At 35.9% G+C, this 22,198-nt stretch overlaps 1 protein-coding gene across 1 annotated transcript in view; it reads left to right on the top strand.

Annotated features, from left to right (window-relative positions):
- The window catches only part of nrn1la (neuritin 1-like a), a 29,049-nt gene extending 8,804 nt beyond the window's left edge, over nucleotides 1-20,245 (top strand). The window contains exons 2-3 of the mRNA XM_056254999.1: nucleotides 16,047-16,197; nucleotides 19,870-20,245. Coding sequence (XP_056110974.1) covers nucleotides 16,047-16,197; nucleotides 19,870-20,131 — 413 coding nt within the window. The 3' untranslated portion in view covers nucleotides 20,132-20,245. The remainder of the gene's footprint in view (nucleotides 1-16,046; nucleotides 16,198-19,869) is intronic.
- The last annotated feature ends 1,953 nt before the right edge of the window (nucleotides 20,246-22,198 follow it).

Here is a 22,198-nt window from a genome sequence, read left to right as displayed (position 1 = left end):
TATTTGGTGGATGGAAAATAGTTTCAACATGGCCTCAACGCTCACCTCAGCTAGGCTCCACAGTCTCCAGGCCATGCACTCGAGGGAAGGAGACATACAGGAAAGGGTAGAGCACAGGACAATCGGGCTAACAGCTGGGTGTCAGTGTACATTTAGAAACACCTCGGCTTCTCTCCTGTGTGAAGTCTTAAGTCAGGGGTTTGAGTGCTACTTTTGTTTAGCACGGGCCCGTCGCCAGAATATACAGCTTTACAGCTCCAATTCTGTCATTATTGTAGAACACAATCTACTTCCAGGAAATCTGCTTCTGTTCCTCTGACACTGCCTGGGAGGAGAGAACTATCCACTGCCCAGAATAGCATCTCCACCTGTTTGAGTCTCCCTTGAAAGCCTTCCCTGGGTTCCAACTTCCAACCCCAAAAAGTTGATTGTATTGCCTCAGAGTCTTTCTTATCATAACTATTGAGGTTAAAGCATGTTAAAGCAAATTTAAGGTGGCGTCTGATTCCCTGCTCTGCAACAGAAAAAAAAACATTTTCAAATGCAGACTTTGCACCACTCTGGTGCGCTTGTTTGTCTTGGTTTTCCCGTGTTTCATGTCAGTAGAGACTGTGATGGTCTCAGACACCTGCTCTTTAATTACAGAAGACCTATTTATACTTATGTATTGCCTTACATAAGACCTGTATATAAACTATATCACGATCATGAATCTTTAATGGTGTAGCTAGGTGGATTCCCCTGTCAAGTTTCAATTGTAAATAATGTAAAGCTGCTTCGCCAGATGCTTCTGTCTAGGTCCTTCAAAAAGACCTTGACTGCATTCATTCTCTAGTCCGTTCTCTGCATATACTGTGCAATGAAAATCACATTTGTGTTATAATGAGTCATAATGCTTACAAAAAGCATATGTTAGAAGTCATCTTAGCTAATTTAGCTGTCCAATATATCCGCTTTTTTAAAGTTTACTTTTAACAGTGAATACATACAATTCTATAAGTTCTACAAGAAGCAAAGCCAAAACAATCTTATTAGCATAAATCTCATACAAAAGTAGTTTATTACACCGCTCTCTGGAATACTTCATTCTGATTGGTCTATCTTGGCATTCAGCGCTCAGATATTTATCAGACAGATCATATGAATAACTGAAAGTTTTAGCTCATGTCTCATTTTATTAAAAATTACAGAATTTTACTGTCATATTGCTGAAGTGTCTTGATGAGATGAAATAATTCGACTCAAATTATTATTTAATATCCACATATTGATTTATTTGGTGTCTAGCCATATAATAGCCTCTGCTTTGGGGACCTGTCATGTTTATTTGGCGATAATGACCGGCTAAAGCACATTTTTTTAACCAAAGGATCACAATCTAGCGGTTTTGTTAGATGTGCCATTTACAGCAATCATCATTTCAAATGGTCCTGTTTATTATTTTATCATCATTTATCATCATTTTCTTTGATCATCCTTTAATAAAGCATTCTGCTGATTAGATTTTGTACTTTCCCTGCTATGAATCTGTTCAATAACTAATTGTTTTTTTCTGCCCTTGTTCGAATTGTATGCCAATGCCAAGTGGTCACCAAAAGAGGTTCAATTATCGTGTGGCCTACTTCAGAGAACAGCGTTGCAGATTTCTATGAAAAATACAAATATGTTCTGGTACATTCCTATTAAATAGCATTGAAAAAAACATTATGACTCACTGGCTTGTATAGTACGGGGCTCTTAGTATAGCCTTGCTGCCTCTTTTCCTGGCTGAAAAACCATTCAGAATTTTTCTTTTTCTAAATTTAAACCCACTGTTTCTATAGTTTCTGAATCTCTATTCTCATCAACATGAGGGAGTGAAAAGTTTAAGGGGCAGGTGCATTTATGGTACAGTGATAACAAGAGTGCATGGGTCAAATTACTAGTATGAATGAAGAGTCATATTAACATATAATGTGAAAAGAGCACAACAGTAACAGCCCATTTTTCAGTGGCCTTGGCTCCAGATGTACAGTAATTTTCCTATTAATTTACTTAATAGAGATTAAAAATATTCTTCAGTAAAGATTTCTAAGCCTTGAACAAACCAACAAGCTCTGAAAGAAATATTTAACATTTGACTCCAAGCAACAAACTATTTGAAAATGTAATGGTACGTACATTTATAAGACAAAGACTCATGAAGCATTGCAAATCACATAATCAAATAGAATATAAGTGTATGTTAAATATTCAGGTGTATACAAATATGTATGGATTCGAGAATGTCGGAAGACTGACTCGATTATGTCATTTTCTGTTTTCATGGACTTTGTATTTACTGTTTCCCAAGTTACTGACTGTTTCTATGGTTACTAATTATGCCCTTACAAAAATAGTATTCTTCAAGTTAACTTTATTAATATTTAAGTAAAGGTCAAGTATATTTTAAATATACTTTAAGTAGTAGCCTAAGTATCCTAATTTCAATGTACTTGTAGTATACTTGTAATTGTACTATTTCAGTACTTGGGACTAAATTGGCTCACTTTTTAGTGTGTAAAAGTATAGTATACTTTAAGTGTAACAGTACTACTTTTTCATTTATACTGCAACTATACTTACTACAAGTGAACTTATAGGTATACTGATAGTTTACTAGTTAAATACTTGTAGCACATTTTTTTAGATTATGAAAGTATACTTTGAAGTATAATCTCAGTAAACTTCTAGTTTTATACTGTAGGTATACTTGTGAACTTAGTGAACTTAACATCATACTTACAGTATAGTTTACTATTTATATATTATTTTTTGCACTTTATGTATACTACTATGTTCCTATTTAGATTTTACATATTTATATTTTTATACTTGAAATATACCTTTAACTATATTTTAAGTAGATTTTAAGTAAATTTCATGTACTATGACATTGGACTACACAAATATTCACATACTCAGAATTAGGAACATATCTGTTTTTGGTAACACTTTAGAATACTGTTTCTTTCTTACTGTATAACTAATAGGGAATTATTGAAGAACTAATAGGTAATTCTTCATTAACTACTTCTTCACTACTGTTAAGGAAGATGTGTTAACTAATCAGTAATATAATTTTATGATTGTGTTAAGTATCAGTTAGTTAATCAATAACTAATTAATTCTGTCATACCTCCTGAAGAACTACTATTAATTATGGTTCAAGAAAAATAACTAGTATGAAGTAACTACCAATGAACAGTCATACACAGTTACTACAATAATCCGTTTTATTTTAGCATTGTAGTGGTGAATGAAGTACACAAATCAAGTACTTGAGTAAAAGTACAGATACCACAATAAAATATTACTCCAGTAAAATTATAATTAGGCCTATTCATTTTCAAAATTACCTTAGTAAAAGTACAAAGGTAATTCATTTTTAAAGTACTTAAAAAGTAAAAAAAAAAGCACTGATTTTTTTTCTAGCCAGTTTTAGTCATTCTTCAGCCCTAATAAGAAAGATAAGTGCAGACATTTACCTATAGGATATTGATCTGCAAATAACTTTTTATTTCATTAGCAAAACTTATCATAATGTAGGCTACATTACATTCATAGTGTTTTTTTTTTTACAAGTTTGATTTGAGTCAGAAGTATGTGGTAATTCTTTATTAATTATTAATGGGTTCCCTATATTTTCACTTTAGGAAGTAATTCCCGAAGAATTATCTAATAATTCTTTATTAATTAACTATTAATTTCCTTATATTTTCACTTTAGAATACTGTTTCAGGTTCTAAGTCATTCCTGAAGAATTATCTAATAATTATTTATTAATTACTAATAAGTTCCCTATATTTTCAGTTTCCCTCAGTCGTTGCCTCGAATTTACTCAATGGCATTCTATGCTGAGGAAAACAGACACACACAGTACTGTATATAAAATATAAAACTAATCTGAGGTTAGTTATGACAAAACACTTGTGTATGGTTCCTTTCTGAAGTTGATTTACCACACAGGCAAACATTTAACTTTAACATTATATGTATTATATGTTAAAATTGCTACTTCTATTAATAACATTAGTGAATAAGAAAGGTCACAACTCAATGTAGTTTTGTATGACTGTTCATTAGTTACATCTTAGTTATTTTTCTTGAACCTTAATTTGTAGATAATAGTAGTTCTTCAGGAGGTATGACAGAATTAATTAGTTATTGATTTACTAACTGTTACTTAACACAATCATAAAATTATATTACATACTTATAGTTAACACATCTTACTTAGTAGTTAACAGTAGTGAAGAAGTAGTTAATGAAGAATTACCTATTAGTTCTTCAATAATTCCCTATTAGTTATGCAGTAAGTAAGAAACAGTATTCTAAAGTGTTACCCTGTTTTTTATAAATCAATATTTTCAAAAAAATGTAAGTTTATAATACAGTATGTAAATCTTTGTGGAAAAAAGTATTTAATAACAAACTACAAGCCAAGTATACTTGTTACTTACTTTTAAGTAGTAGTTTTATCTCGATCAAAAGATTGAGTACAATAGACTTTATGAAGACCTTAGTTATTTAAACTAAAATAAGAAAATTTTTATACTTCTCAGAAATACACTTAAAATTACACTACTTGACTTCCTTTTTTGCGGTAACTCTGTATATTTCTATGATAGAAATATACAGAGTTACCGCAAAAACGGAAGTCAAGTAGTGTAATTTTAAGTGTATTTCTGAGAAGTACATACATTTTTTCTTATTTTAGTTATTTTAGTTTAAAAGAAGTATACTAATAGTACATTTGGATAAACTTCTTTTTTTGTGAGGGTGTTCTTCACCTGTGTCCTGTTTAGTTGCTCATTTGTTCTGGTATATTTCCCTGTGTTTCTATCTTGAGTACCCTTTGTCAGTTATTGTCTTGGTTAAGCAAAGCTGTTACACTGCGTTTGGATTTGATTTACCTGTATTGTCTTTATTCATTAAAACTGCTGCAAAAGCTCTCTTCAGGATTTTGGGCAGTGGTGTTACTATCCTGACCTGCTGGGAATGTATAGGTGGGCAATATGAGAACAAATAAAATTAAAATGGAGGCAGCAGCGGTTCCAGACAGTGCCACATACTGTGAAGCCAATACTACAACAAAATAAAAGAAAAAGAAGCTATTAAAAAGAAACAATATGAAGATAAAAATGTTTGTTCATCAAATCCAATCAAAGCATAAACTTCTGATTTACTACTGGATGGGCTGAAAGCACTTCTGGATGCCCTCTGTCCAATTAAGTATGATTTTTAAACATATATATATAAAAATTAATTTTTAAGTTAATCAAACTGACTTATGACTTGTACAGAAGCATTTCATTAATTTCCAACTCGGAGCTCATGGTAGGTCAGGTCTGTGTGGTTTATGAGATAACATTAAAATCAATTTCTCTATGAGAAAATAAATGGGATCTTACTTCCTGAACCCTTCTGTTGCTCTCTATTGAAATGTAATTGAGAACCACTTATCCCTACTCACGGATCATCTCTAATCCCTAGCCTGTTGATTTATTTATTTCATTCCTTGTCTATACACCACTGCAAAAACGCTCAAATCAGCATCATAATCTGTGCCTGGAAATCACAATGATTATTTTTGGAGTACAGATTTTCCCTGTGTATTTACTTTAAATTCCAGACTCCTCCTTAATGAAGTAAGTGAGGTTTTCATGTTCAGTATAAAGAAGGCTGTCTTCACAACATGGCCAGATGAAAGAATATAAAAAAAAAAAAAAAAATTTGCATATGATCAAGAGGCTCTTGGGAATCTTTTTCTCCTTCGTATTGGGAGTACAGGGAGAGATGGATATTGAGGCCTAATATCAGAGCTTTAATGTAGTCATAATTTTTCACCGTCTGACTGAAATGTATGTGAGAGCTTTTAACGTTCAGTTAAACGTGACCGATGCGTTCAAGTTTTGCATCCTAATTGTGTTTTGCTGCTTCTAGACGATACCCCACCCCAAAGCCCCCGCGGACTGCTCCTTTTGATTGTTTGAATATTGTCTTCTTGTTTAATCACTACCCTATTTCTTGTTCTACCAAAGAGATTATGTTGGAATATTACATACCGGTTTGTTTATTCACAGCTTTTTTGGAGGATTTTATTAGACTCGGGTGAAATAGAGACCAGGGAAATCACACCAACCTGTCAAAGGGTTTTTGATTTAGCATAAAAACTATTATTCTTTGTTCTCTCTTCCTCTGTCACTGCATAAAGACAGCTCCCGTTAGCTTCTTACAGAGACTACATTTAAAATAGCCGAGAATCAAAGGGATTTTTTTTGTCTTGACGACACTTCTAAGACTTTCATGTGAATACATGATGTGTTCATGTAAATGGGTCTGGAAGAACGATGAACTGCACAGTAAAAAAAAAAAAACCTAAAAATAAAACATTGTAATAAAATAAAATAAAACATAAAATTAACCTATTTACCATAATGCAGGTTCCTGGTCTGTGGACGATTCACCAAAAATGTTTTTAGTAATCCTTTATCTAAATGACCTCACTAACTACTTTCCTTCCAATTTACCTGTCATATGTCATTTAGGTCACGTTCACACACCAGCTGAATATAGTTCTTGGTTCACACCAACAATGATAACTATAACAATAACTATATTAGCCTCCACACCAACGGACAATAACATTCTGTTTTTCATTAGGCTGTCGCCTGCCGCTTTAAATGCTCAAGCTCTTTATAGTCGAGTGGATTCTGATTGGTCAATGTTGGTCAACGAATGTCTGAAACGTGCTGGTATGACGTCACTTTGTAGGCCAACTGGCAGTTAGCATCACACTGGTTCCCTCGACAAAAACCCATAGACAGTATAAGAAGTGGACAGAGCCATCTCATTGGAACTCAGTTGAGACAGTTGAAGCCCATTTTTAGCGATTTTTGAGCACTTCCGTTCCTGACGCGCAGACTCAAACCGACTCAAACTAAGCTTGATGACGTGAGCAACCTGTCTGACAGACGTTACTCTTCTAGTAGCTGTGCGTGAAAATTGCCAACGTTAATCTTGCAGAGACGGGGAACTTGAGCAAAGAGTTCTCTGGCGTGAGTGAGCAGGAGTAAGTATTCCGTTGCTTTTATGGACTCATTATCTATGGGCTTCTCCCTTGACGGGACGTCCCCCCGATTGCCTGCGAGCTTCTCCTGCTGTCTGTACGGTAATTTCTGTACAGCGCGACAGAGAGTCGAGTGGTTATGACGCAATCGTCAGCCTATTTTTACAAAAACTGTTTCTACAGGGCCATAATGTAACATAGAAGGTAATGGAGCCCTTTATACATTGTCGTGTTTCTTTAGAAATAAATAATGGACAAATGGAGTCTTTAAACGCCTCAGATGTAAAGTTATTCGCTGTCAAAGTGACGCCAAAATGAATGGGAGTCAATGGAAATGCTAACGCAAGTGAAGTTCTGCTACAAGATGGCGGCACCCGGCCGGCTTCAACTTCCGGTCGATGGATTACCCCCTTGTAAAAACCCAATAGGATTTTCCCATAGGCTTTTGGATTATCGCTAAAACAAGCTTTGTGACCAACAAAAGTTTATGATACTTGCCGATGAACACAACTTTAAAAAGTAAAGTAAAAAGCTAAAGGTAGGCTATAAACGAACTACACCACGGTCGCTCGACTTCAACGTAACCATCACTAAGCTTCCGACAACTCTTTCAGTTTTTATCTAAAAACATTTCCCCTGAATGTTTGAGTTAGACTAGTTTATAAGAGCACAATTATGAGTATAATGAGGCTGTAAAAGCATAACTTGACGTTTTGTTCTACAACGTAAATTACACACACACCCATACAGAAAACGTGAATTTTGAAGCAGTTATGTTCATTTTTTAAAACGTAGGTTTTTAATGAGTAACTATAAGACAGCTTTGGGTTGTGAGTGTGTGCAATGTACGTTACAGACCAAAACGTCAAAGAATCATCGAGTTATGTTTACCACAGGCTTTATTATTCTATAAATTGACAAACCCTATTATAAAACCCCATAGGAAACTCTCGAAGGAACCAGCGGCGAATTAGACTTCCAGGTTCTGACGTCATACTTGCCACACTCTATAGTTTAGGACTTCCCATTTCTCATAAAATTAGAATGATTAGAATGAGTATAAACATTATACTTAAAATATTATAATAATAGAAATTGTGCTTGATGCGAACGGCCCTACAGGGGTTATTTACAGCTTTTGCGAGAAGGGGATTGAGATACTGTATATTTAAACTGTTGACGGGACAGTCACACCTAATATATAATAAGGTTGTTAACTGTGTGAATGTAACTTTTGGAGATCACACCCCGCTAGCAGCTCTGGTCCATTCTGGCATCGACCACATTCCTTTTTTATAGTGGAATATCACTTGGAAATGAGTTACATTGCAGAAGTAAAATGGATTTTAATGCTTTTAAAAGCAATACACCTAAAGTCAAATGCAGACCAGAAGATTTCCAATATTTTTCCACAGTCAGATTTTTTGACAGATTAATTGAAATGCTTCTGTGGTGGTTTAACAGACTAAAGTTGTATTTGATGTGGAAATTATTTTAATTGGGTCTTTACTGCTAAGCTCCTCCAGCAAGCCCAAACCTGAATCTAATTTATTCTGCATTTAAGGGAGAGTCTCGGTGAAGGAGCTCCTCCATCTGTGTAGGGTTATCTGTGACCTTGTTCTGGACAGATAGCAGCTGTCAAATTAATGCCAGTGGAAGTATGATATCTCTGTTTCAAGCTTTTTTTTAAGCATCTTAGAGTCTCTCACCTTTATCGCATAAAATCAATGAACCCTTGTATCTTCTCCATTCCACGAGAGATAATAAAGAGATAAAATCGAAAGCAGATCCCGTCTCATTTGGTCAGTTACTCCTCTCCCTTCCACTTTTTAAAGTGACACATGACTGCACGTGTGAGTGATTGTGTTTTTGTGGCAGTCGCATCACCTTCTCTTGATCAAAGTCAGTGTTGAGCACATTAGCGATGGGAAAGACGTCTGCCTTCCTTTCTTTCTCTCATCCCTCCCCGACTTTCTCTCGTCTCCAAATGAAACCACAGTCCCATGGGGCCTGCAAAATTTTGAAAACTCTTCTGGGAATTGCGCATGTTTATATGTGTTACATCTCTCTGAGCATTTGAGGGCATGTGCGTGAGAAAAACATCCATTAGAGCAAAATGAAAAGGTTCCTTTTAAGATGCGTCTCTCCACCATTGGCTTTTTCCACCATCCCAGCTTGCAAGGATAGCTTTTATTTCTTTTAGGTTGTGCTGCTGCTCTTATGCCACACAAAGAGTAAAATGAAGTGAGCTTTGGTGTTGGATATAACTCAATGCCGCAGCTACTGAACTGGTTTGTACTAACAAGCAGAAAACTCGTCTAGCACCTCTTTTTGAGCTCCATTTTGTTCCAATTAGTCCTCCTCACCTGGAGGATGACCTGGGCTATGAAAGCCACCTCATAGTGGGGGTTATGTCACAGAGTCAGGCTTGATTTTACATCCTCATTAAAGAAGATTTGTACTCTCTTTCCCTCTCAGTTTTCTTAAAGGGATACTCCACTTTTTTTGGAAATAGGCTCATTTTACAACTCCCCCAGAGTTAAACTGTTGAGTTTTACCGTTTTTGAATCCATTCAGCCGATCTCCGGTTCAGGCGGTACCACTTTTAGCATAGCTTAGCACACATCATTGAAGTGGACAAGACCATTAGCATTTCTATAAAAAAAAATGACCAAAGAGTTTCGATATTTTTCCTATTTAAAACTTGACTCTTCTGTAGTTACATCGTGCACTAAGTCAAGTCAAGACAAATTTTATTGCTATAGCACATTTAAAAACAACAGAGTTGCGCCAAAGTGCTGTACGATATTACAATATGCAATTTCAAAGCATTGAAATAGACAAGGCAAAAGACAGGTTTATACATATAGCACCTGATATAATTCATTCAAAAGATTCATCAATCAAGCAGTTTATTTAAAAGCACTAGAGAATAAATACGTTTTAAGAGCCGATTTAAAACTTGTTAGTGTCGGAGCAGACCTCACAGCGAAGAAATCATGAAATCATTATGAAATCACGACCTCACTAAGACCGACGGAAAATGTAAAGTTGCGATTTTCTAGGCTGATATGGCTAGGAACTATACTCTCATTCCTGCGTAATAATCAAGAAACTTTACTGCCGTACCATGAGAGCAGCAGGCGTAATGATATGACGCAGCGCCTGAAAATAGGCTACCTTTCGTCAACACAACGGAACTATTTTCAGGCTGCGAAAAATATAGAAACTCTTTGGTCAATTTTTTGGGAGAAATGCTAATGGTCTTGTCCACTTCAATGATGTATGCTAAGATATGCTAAAAGTGGTACCGCCAGAACCAGAGATCGGCTGAATGGATTCAAAAACGGTAAAACTCAACAGTTTAACTCTGGGGAAGTTGTAAAATGAGCCTATTTCCAAAAAAAGTAGAGTATCCCTTTAACTCTTAACGTCTCTTAATGTAATGTGTTACAAAAATCCAATAGCAAATGTTCCTGTCTCCATTTACATTGCATATCTATGCAGTGCATCCTGTATTGCCCCCCCCCCCCCCCCCCTCCCCCTCCCCCCCTCGGTTTCATGAAAGAAATGAACAGCTGGCAAATGCACTTCTTCTCATCCCCCGCATCCTCCCTCCATTCAGTGTTCTGGGAGTGAAGGTGTGAATGGAAAACCGCAGAGGTTAACCAATCACTTGGAAAGGGGACTTTGCTGGCATGAGCTAATTATCAGAATTTGTTTGTGCTATTGCAGGCGGCTTCTCTGGAAGCCCTGTTTTAGAGTTAGCTCGGGGAATAGAGGCTCTCCTCGCCTTTCGCACGCTACGCTGTCACTGCTAGGCTTATTAGCCTGTCGCCCCTAACGATGCTACGCAAGAGAGGGCCACAGTTACTATAGAAAAAGTTGCCATAGTGCAGCAAAAAAGAAAAACTGCCCCCACTCCCTCTCGTTTTAAACAAAGTAACAGTTCAATATTCGTTCTTTCTGCAGAGTTGTGTATTCTGCGTGTGCCTAATGTGGCCCATTGAAACGTTGTGAATATGCACGTTTTAGTTTAGGTGCTTCAATTAAATTTGTACCAAACAGAAAGATTTGCTGTCGTATCGTAAAAGTTTTTCATGCACTCCACAATTTTGAGATTTGGGGCTTTTTTACTCATCAAGTCTTCTTTCAGGCCAGTGAAAGAAAGAAAACCTCAAATACACTAGTGTTTATACGCTTTTTTATTTGCATGTGTTGCCAGAAATTGCCACATCAGCAGCACTTACATACACTAAATGTTCTAGTTTTATTCCTATTTTGAAGGTTTTTACAAAGGGGTTTCCTCATATATCATTCGCCTGGTTTATTAACTTTTTATTCCTAAAAATGGTGATTTAGATTTTTGGCTGTTGGCAGTATTTTCAGTATTTATAGAGTGATAATAAGAGAATCAAATCTCATCTGTAAAAACCTTTAAATCTAATGTCAACGAAATGAGATAAGAATTTTAACTAATAATGTTCTGATTTCTGTTCTGAAAATGTATGCAAAGTAGTGCACATTTAATTTAGATAATGTCTCGTTTGCATGTAAACATAACATTTCATAACTTAACCATACCTTAAATTACATAGATGCTTCAGACAGTACGAGTGCATTGTATATTCTCCAAACAAGTATATATAACCACCCACACACTGTGTTACGAACTGCTCCGAGACACAAAGGTTGAGATCCAAATGCAGCTTTAATTAGGGGCAATCCAGACACGTAATCTAATAAACAGGCAATAGGTCAAAACACAGGTAAGCAGTCCAAACAAACAAACAAACAAACAAACAAACAAACAAACAAACAAACAAACAAACAAACAGGCAGGGGTCAGAGGCAAAAGAGTAATCCACGGAACAGGCAAGAAATCCAAAAACCAAGAGACATGAAACCAGGGAAAACGCTCAGAAATGCAGTGCAACAACATACAAAACTTTGTAGTGAGTGAATGAGTGAACATGGTATAAATAGGCTGATACTAACAGGGTAATGAGATACAGGTGAATGCAATCAGTGATGAGTCCGGGCAGTGAGTTTTGGGAAATGTAGTTTGTGAGAGTGACAATAGTCCAGGGTGAAGTGCCCTCTGGAGGCTCTCAAGGGCACTCTGGTAACCGTTACACACTGCATATAATGAAGTGTCTGTCTTGCGCTGCTAGTGCTTTTGATTGAGCTCTGCTTCCAGCAGGCACTGAGGTAAAGTCTTAATGAGTTCTGCCCAATGTGGTCTCTTACATCACACAAAGAATCAGTATTACCACTCTTCCAGAGCTTTGTCCTGATACCTCTAGTAAGAGTCTTTATTTTATTTTTCTGTCGGGGCAAATATATAAATATGTGTCTTTGACCGCCTTCTTACAGAAGTATCACTCCCATTATATAGCACAAGCTGATTGGTTCCTGTTGCATCTGCAGCCAATGAGCTTGCTGCTCAACATTTAAATAGTTGGTCAATGTTTGCTGTGTAGAAATTTGCAGCACACTTTCAATGTTCCTCTGAAACCCTTCACCTTCCCCAGCTCCACCTGTACAGATCTGCTACGGGTAATTTCATATATGATATTTGTGCAGCAGCAGCAGCCTTACATGCTCAGAGCAGTGTGTTGTGTATGAATTGGCAGTAGTATGTCTGTATACTTGCTCTCTAGTAGCAGCAGCAATAACTGCATTGCAGCTGATCTATTCCACCGAGAGATGTCATGATAGAAATATGCATGTTTTGATGTTCATGTATTGAGTTTTCCACATGGACTTGACATGGAAACTGATCATATACCCTAAATGAGAATTCTTTAGCAACTCGCCTGTATGTCTACTCACACCACTGAACCTTATTTACATGCACCGACATGTTTGTGAATGCAAATCTTCAGAAACCGACAAATAAAAATGGTTTTCATCTATTTTGATGTGCTCCCCATGGGATGTCTGCGAGAGCCACGTGTAGCAAAGCTCAGCAGCAAATGTGCCTGCTCAGCATTGGTCTGGATAAAGCTTGCATATTCACCCTCATGAATAGGAGATGGGCATGTATGTGGCATCAGCTCCATCATCACTTGCCCATCTTATGCTCCAGAGGTCAACTGAATTCAGCATCTTTAAGTCTATAATGAAATTAAAGCTTTGAAGTTTGTCAAAGTAGATAGATAGATAGATTTTTTCTAGCACTTTGTGTCCCACTAGGACAGGAAATTATGCAACTGTTTTGCTCTAAGCACTCCATGATTCTCAACGTACCACGTTATTCATAATGACGTTTTTGTTCCAAGGTTTCATAACATGCTCCTTAAAAGGATGATGTTAAAATGCTTCATCATGAATTGTGTAATGGTCTGAGTACATGTATTGTAATCTATTGTGATTTCTAAAACTAGAGTGAACTATTCATATTGCATGAAGTGTATTGTGCTTTAAAACACAGTGTTAATCTTACTCTCTTATGAATAACAGAGTATATTAAATGAATTTTGCAGCTTTAGAGAGACCTAAAACATTTCTTGTAATTGCATATTTAGACAAATACAATATAATACTGCCGTTATTTCTTTTATATTATTAATTTATTTTAGAGTATAATGTAATTATTCATATAAAATTAACTTTATTTCGTATTCATGTATTTTAGCATTTTAAATGATTAATATTAGCATGTTCCATTATTAAATTTGATTGCGTATACATTATAGAGTCTGGGGACAGTGTTAGACCAGAGCATTCAAATGCTTCCTATTTGTCTTTGCGATTTCATTCCTTTTTTCATAGTTGATCTTTCTCAGTTTCTCTTTTCTTTCTCATTCGCTCTCTGCAGCCCCCTCTCAAGCAAGTGCCCTGTTTTATATAATTTATTTATTCAAGAACCCCATGGACTCCCCGTGGATCTCTGGCACCACAGATTAAAAATTAATGTTGTGGTTCAAATAAGCCCTGTGTCTGCCGCCTAGGTCACAACAACTCGCTGAGCTGAATGGGCAAGGCCAGATCACGCTGTGTGTGTGGGTGGACAGCACTCAGATATATCAGAGCTTGTGGATTACACAACATCAGTAATAACATTACTAATGCAGGCAGTAGTTCAGACTACTCTTCAATCCGCTTGAGTGTCGGCCAGAGATACAAATACAGAGATATGTAATTGAACGCTGTACGCTCTTGATCCGATGAGACTTTTGGGGCATATCCACTTCTTAGGTGATTTCTTTTTCCTCACAGGTTGCTCAGTTTTGTTGTTTGTATGTGGTGTGGTCTTTACTGCATGTTAATGTTTCTGGAATGGTTCATCATGCATTAAATAACATTAATGAGCAGGGCATTTGTTACATTATTTATTAATCTCTGTTAGTGTTAGTATAGAAGCGTTTTTCTTGTTAACCAATTAATTAGTAATGTTAACAAATGGAACCTTCTTGTATAGTGTTACCGGTTTATATATATATGTATATACGTGGCTCTCTGTGATTGATTGGTCAGTCGCATCAATCATGGGTTTGTATCTGTATAATCAAATTCAGTCGATTATATATAATGTTTTTATTTATTTATCTTTTTTGACCATTTTTTGTACATTGCAATGGACTATTTTTAGTGTAAGCTTTCAGATAATATACAGGGGAAAATATAAATAATTTACACTCAAATCAATACGTCATGTCCACATTTTTTTTTATTTGTGTAGTAACCTTGTAAGCGGGATAAACTTTTTTTTAAATTTATTTTGAGATAGTGGCCGGCTTTTTTTACATTTATCGCGTATATTTTTAGCATTGATAGTGGTATTGAGTCTTGTATTATTAAGTGACAGTTATCTGAATTTCCCCTTGGCATTATTAAAAGTACTTCAATATTTTGGATTTCTTCAGTCATTTCCATTTACGTGCAGTGCCTCAGTTCTCCGTCTCCTTCTCTAATATATGACTTGGTTTTCTCTCCTTCTCCATATCTTCATTAAATGTTGATGGGGATGAGTGAAACCAATAATCCTCAGACCTCACTGCAAAAAACATAGCTGAAAATCAATAGGTTTGCAGCAGTGTGGGAAGAGAAAGAGAGAGAAAACTCTCTCCTATCAAATATTAATCATTCATTTCCTCAAGGGAATTAGGAGAGTGCTGGTGATCTGCTGTCTGACCCAATTAAGATCCTCCTGCATATCTCACTTAGGTTCACTATTACTTCCAGCTTTGGTTATATTGTCAATAGGTATATGCTATATAGATTGAGTGACAACAAAGAGCAATGGATGCTGGGAGAACACTGGTACCACACTTTGGTACCTTTAAAAAAAGGGTAAGCCAGCGTCTTTTTGACGCTTTAGCTGGAGCTCCTAACACATGAAAGCTCGGAGCATTTCAATTGAAAATTTCTCCCATATCCTCAGGGTTAGAGATGTATTGTCCTGTGTTCTGTTTTAAAAAGGAAGCATAGAAGTATACTTTTTATAATCAATTTGCAAATAACAGAGAAACCCTCAAATCTAGCAGTGGTAGCACTGAAGGCTTTTGTGTGTGTTTTTCCTCAGGTCTGTAAAGGATGAAAGCCATTCAATGTCACCATGCTGGTCTGTTGATGAACCTGTCCATTTCTTTAGAAGAAATCTGTTTTGTATTTGAGCATTTGGAAATAAATGAACCATAACAGGCTTGAAGGCTTGTCAACCTGAAATGAGAAAATACGTTTCTTTTTATTCTTGGGCTGTTACATCTTGAAGGTTATTGTTTTGTGCATTATGCTCAGATTCCCCACGCTAACATTACTGAATATCATTTTTAGTTTGAGTTTAAATGAATTTTGAATGAATTATTTTGCAGCCTGACACATTTCTGTAGGTGCCGACTCTATATTCTTTACAAATGTTTTATCTCATCTTCATCTCCTCAAGTCTTTAAATGAGGGTCAAAACGGTGACTGATATTGTTATATTGTTGTGTGTCTCTATTTGTTCTAGTGCTTGTTCCCAGTCCATGTTCTGCTGCTGCCACGAGGAAGTGCAGCTCCATCTATAAAGGGTTTGCCCACTGTCTGCTTGCCCTGGGAGACAGTCTCTCTGTCAGTACCCAAAAAGATGAGGATACGCAGGAGATCGACTCCATTTGCAAGTAAGGTCAAACCCTGCTCCAACACAAACAAGCATGAATGTTCTGTACATTTGAAAGAAATTAATACATTTTTTAGCAATTAAGCAATAAATTGATCAATCGTGACAGTAAAGACTTTTAAATTGTTACAAAAATTAAAGTGTATCATGGTTTCCACAAAAATATTAAGCACCACAACAGTTTTTAACATTGATAATAAGAAATGTTTCTTGAGCAGCAAATCAGCATGTTAGAATGATTTCTGAAGGATCAGTCTTGAGTAATTCTGAAAATTCAGCTTTTCCTCACAGAAATAAATTAGATTTTAAAATATATTTTAAATTGCAACAATATTTTGACAATACTGTTTTTACTGTATTTTTGATCAAGTAAATCCAGCTTTGTTGAGCATAAAAATCTTTCTGACCCCAAACTTTTGAACAGTAGTGTACACGTGAATACATTCATATTTTTTATTATTTTATTATTATTTCTTTTGGCTTTCATCTTGTGACAAAAACATGATCATTTTTTTAAAATTGATAATCAATTTGTATGTTTTTCCCCCTGAATCACATTTTTATCATTTTAGTCTTTTGTAACATCCCTTTAACTAACAAAAAAAGCCTTAATGACATCAACTGCTATGAAGTGACAGCATTTTGTTGGTTAAACAACAACACATGATTTAGTATTAATAGTTGATTTGATCAATTATGTGATGTTTTGTGATTTCATGAATTATAACTAACTCTCAAAGGCAAAGCTCTTTATTTCCATCAGATTAGATTCCATTATGTTCATTTTCTTCCCATTGTGTAAAAAATGAAGTTATATTTGATAACATTTGAGTCTCTGAGCTTCTCCAGAGCATTTTTCTGAAAGTCTGGCATACCTTTATATATACATATATATATACAGAGAGAGAGAGAGACACTGTAAAAAAAAAAATCTGTCGTTTACAGTTTAAAACTGTAATTTACACACAAAAGAAAACATTTTACACTGGTAAATCCAACAGTCCATTTATTGCTTTTAACATATACTGACATCCGCCATAATAAATTCATCACAAATAGCTTTTCCGCAGGTTGACCCTGATGTACATAACAGATAACAAAAAAATAATAAGAGGAAACATAATTAATACAATTAAAACCCATCAAATGTGAAGTGTCACACAGGGAATTGAATGTCAGTTTACGGCTTTTCACTGTAAATTATAAGATGATTTGTTCTTTTTACTTCAAAAAAAAAATGCTAAAACAGTATTTTACTGTAAAATGACACGAAATGCAAGGTTAGATATATGACCATTTATCTCTGTATATAGCACAAGAACTTACTTGTTCATATTTTTTAAAAGTGACTAAGGTCAAAAGGTCAGGCTGAACAGAAATGACCCAGCAGCACATTAACTTTCTGTATAGCCACATAAAATGCCTCACGCTCAGAGCACAGGAGTATTCGCTGTACGCCGTCCATTGTGTTGTCCCAGGGAGAATGTGATATAAAGTATCCCAGTTCACTGATATGACACCTCATTCATTCTCTAACTCCCTGCATTGCCTTTCATCTCATTTTCTGCTGCTCCCTTCCACGCTTTTCTCCATTTCTTCCTCTGCTCACTCATCTTTCTCCTCCTCCCTGGATATTCTAATTAAAGACTCTCTCTCTCTATTTCCCTGTCTGTCTCTTTCCGTCTGCCCCTCCATAGATCATCCATCTATGATATGTCTTTATTTTGTGCCACACCCTGTAGCTGCAGGAACTCTTTAAGTATTCATTGTGTAGCAGCATGATGTTGTTCAGAACAGCCCCCTGTATATCCTCCAGTCAGACTCAATCCGTTACACTTCGCACGTTTACGCCACTCACTGAATGAATGGTGATCTATGCGACAGCATTATATGGTCCTGCATTCAGCATTCAAGGCATACACAAGCAGGAAATGAGGAGAGTGCTTTCTTTAACACAGCTATTTAAGTCTTATTCCTCCAGGTACCAATTAATCCTGCCCCTGAGCTCAGCGATCGCGTGCACACACACATGCTTAAACACAGGTACGCACGCACACATTCACACGCAGGTTCGCAGGAAGTGTGTCTGATCATTTGTCAGGGGATCTTTTGCTACAGTAACATTCTTCCACCACCAGACTGCAAAGTGTCAGGCTTAGGCCAACACTGCTCCTGTCTCAGAGATCTGAGAGGGACGTTTAAGAAAAGAATTAGTTGTGAAGGACAGACTTCCACTATGAACTGCACACAATACATCACTGTTTAATATAGGTAACAGTCTCGCTGTGCTTCAGTCCATTTAAGAGCTGGGGTTTTAACATTAAAGGGTGTTTCTTCACTGGGAACTTTTATGTGCCTGGGGTTGTTTTATCAAAACTTAACAGATTTTTTTTATTTATTATTAGGTCACATTTAAACTTGTGAAACTCTTGGGAACTTTTACTTTTTGCCTTTGTAACAGATCTTTTTTTATTATCATATGAAGGTCACATTTAAACTTACTTGTGAAACTCTTGGGAACTTTTACTTTTTGTCTTTGTAACAGATTTTTTTTTTTTAATTATTATTATCATATGAATGTCACATTTAAAATTGTGAAACTCTTGGGAACTTTTATTTGTGTCTTTTAATCGTTTATTTCTGCTATACTTTTCGAATGCCTTTTTTTTCTGTGTAGATTTTTTTACTTTTGTTTCAGACCCAGACTTTCAATGTTAAAATCTAAAGAAAAAAATCCATCTTACAAATATTATTAATATTACAAAAAAAAATAAATCACATTTTAACATCATAATTTAGTTATTTAGTAAAATAATCATAAATCAGTTTACAATTTATTTAGGTGATAGTGATCTACTGTTCTTCAGTTTTTATGTTATTTCTACCATAATCAATAATTTTGACAGAAAGGTTTATCAAAAATTAGTGTGCTTGGTTACCAAGGAGACAACAGTGAAGAGCATGCCTAAAATGAAATATGAGATGTGTACAGAAAATGATGAAAAATCTTGGTAACCATCACTTGTGAACAGAATATTTGTATTAATCTTAGATTAGGCTGTAATTTTGTCTAATTATGGAAAAAAAAAACTTTAAATGTGTTTTTAGGGTACATAATAAAAAAATCATTTCCACCACAATAATTTTCATCACAGAATGATATTGTTGAAAAAAACACAAAATAGTTTGACTATATTGCGTATTCTTGCATCAACCTGTTTTATCTGTTCATCACTATTGCTCTAAAAATCTCTAAAGATTCAACAAATCCTGAAATCCTTGCTTACAAAAAATATACATCAGTTCAGTACTACTATTGCATGCAATTTATTAATTATGGGCATTCATATATCTTGATATGGTCATCTTAGAGTATAGATTAACCAAAAATGTTTTTTTTTTTTTTGCAGAGGTTTTTCTAATCTAAAACAAATAGTGTTTAATACTTGATATTAGGTATGAAATTTCTTAAATTCGTAGCCTGACACTATAGGTTTATGACAGATTAAAAAGCCTGTATCTTACTGTAGTGCTACCTTCTCCTTTATTTTAAACTATAGCTACATGACGGATGTTTCAGGTTTCAGATTTATTTTGATCAAATTCTCACTCACTAGTTTGTAGATTAGGCATTTATTCAGAACGTTTAACCTTACGCGTGTGTCTGTTGCAGATCCTGGGATGATTTTCACGACTGTGCAAATGTGGCCATGGCCGGCTGTCCCGAGGAGGCTGCTACGGTGTGGAAGTCTCTGAGACAAGAGTCCAAAAAGATGCAGTTTTCTGGAAACCTGTATGAGATGTGCTCCAGTCGTAGCCAATCCCAGAGCCCCGATGAGACCAATCAGGAGTCGTTAAAGGGACGCGCTAGTCATAAAAGTCTGACCTTTCTGACCTTCTGTTTGCCTGTGCTACTACTGTTTCCATGGATATAATCACATCTCAAGACTCACCTCAGAGTTCAAATATCCAGCACATATAGACAACGATACTGACTGCTTTTGTTCTGACATTTTCATACAGATCTCATGTAGTACGATAAGATTCATTTTATGCTTCAAATGAGGCCGTTCGGAACAAAAAAGAATGTCATTTCCACACAAAGGACACGTTTTCAGGTCCAAGCGCTTACTTTTATTATTCATTTATTGTTTAATTATGACGAAAGAAATCTTAAAGCTAGGGTAGGCAATGCTTTTCAAAAACACTTTTTGTTATACTGGTTGAACCTCTCTTCACATCCTGAAAGCAATCAATAATAGAAGTGGTCTAAATGTTAAAACATGTACATATATCTTCTGTAGAAGTCTCAGGACCACAAAATGTCCAAATGCGGTCCGAATGCAATGATAGGATGTTCTACTTTCCTGTCAGCCTATGGGTGTGTCTCAATCAACTCCCTAGTCCAGTAGCCATTTTAAGGGGTTTCTCATTCGCAGAATCCTTCCAGGACACTGAAACGTTCGCTCCCTAAAAAGTCCCACAATGCACCGAACCAGTAAAACAAGGAACCATCGATTCACACTATGTTCCCTTAGCGGAAGTTCTGAAGCGAAACTTAAATCACATGAGCCAACTCACTAAACATAACGACACGCGATATAGATGTTTTCTAAAATACAAACCATTTATTTTATTATATTTCAGCATAAACATACATCGCTAGACAGGTAATAAACACAATCCAGCTAACATTTATAATTTATTTATGGCTGTAATGTTGCATGTAACAAGCTAAATATTTATTATAATGTACTTTAAATAACATTACAAGTTATGCCAGAAAGATATATTATTGTTCATAAATACCAGTAGTGATGTTGTACAATGAGGACGTTGCCTCATTGTACATAGAGTCATCAGTGTCTAAATGTGTAGTGAGCCAGTGTCCTTTACAAGCTCGGGAGCTGATTGAGACGCACCTTCTGTATTTGCGTACCTCCGTGCACCCTGACATCACACGTTCGGTGAGGCTAGTTTCAGGCAAAGTCTTTGGTTGTAGACCAACAGACAGTCACCAAGCGCCGCAAACAAACAGAAGCCCCCTTTTACCGTTCCTGCTGAACCAAAACAACGAGCTTATTCACGCCATGTCGTAATTACCATAATTAAGAGATTGCAACCTGTGACGTTCATACTCAAACACTATTAACACCGAAATGAATCTGCAGCAGTCAGGTGGTACAAGTCAGAGCTCTTTAAGTTATCTATGTTCATTGTAATGTTAAGTACTTTGAGACATGAGGTAATTTAACGCCGTCTCTCGTGACGTTTAGCATACTATGCTCTGGCTGCGCATGTGTTTTGGAGGAGGCGTGGCTTTAGAGACGCTCTGAAGGGAGGGTGGGATCTTATGCTTTCAAAGCTAGCTTGCTAATGCTAGCCTCTCCGAAATTGCCTACCTTAATTTTAAAATAGCAAACTTAATTTTAAGCACAATCATGGCACAATTCAAATGTCCATAGGAGGACCAAAATGCACCTCAAATGACTCCAGGCCTGATGAGGACAAATGGCGAAAGACATTTCCAAACATTTGAACCTTCATCTAAGAGGATATAAAATGAAGGTATACTGCAATACATTATTACATTTGTGAGATGAGTATCAAAGCAATGTAAAGAGCCCTAAAAAAGTTATTATTTCACTCTGTTGTGTAATCTTCTTTTATAGGATCCTAAGAGGATTAAGTTTAAGGATTACACCAAATAAAAGTAAATTCAAGCAACACTGCTTACCTGGGCTTTGCCTGGGAACAGTCTGTTGTCTGAATGCCTTTGGGTGACGGTTTAAACCCAATTTATTATTGACGGGTTCATTGATTCAGTTTAACGAATAGCACAGCATTATGCTTCAAGGTGTTTTTGTACTAGTCTGTATCTGTATGGAACTGCTGTTTATTTGATTTTGGTCAGAGTACTGTGTATACATTGTACAGTCTTACATTATACATTACTCACGGCTACTTTTTAATTTTTTCGGGTATATGTATTTGTAATGTCA

The sequence above is a fragment of the Rhinichthys klamathensis genome, unplaced genomic scaffold, assembly GCF_029890125.1.
Source record: "Rhinichthys klamathensis goyatoka isolate OS25496 unplaced genomic scaffold, OSU_Roscu_1.1 h1tg000005l_1, whole genome shotgun sequence".
NCBI classification, from domain to species: Eukaryota; Metazoa; Chordata; class Actinopteri; order Cypriniformes; family Leuciscidae; genus Rhinichthys; species Rhinichthys klamathensis.
Note: the sequence above shows the minus strand (reverse complement) of the source record. Positions and strands in the feature narration are given on the sequence as shown.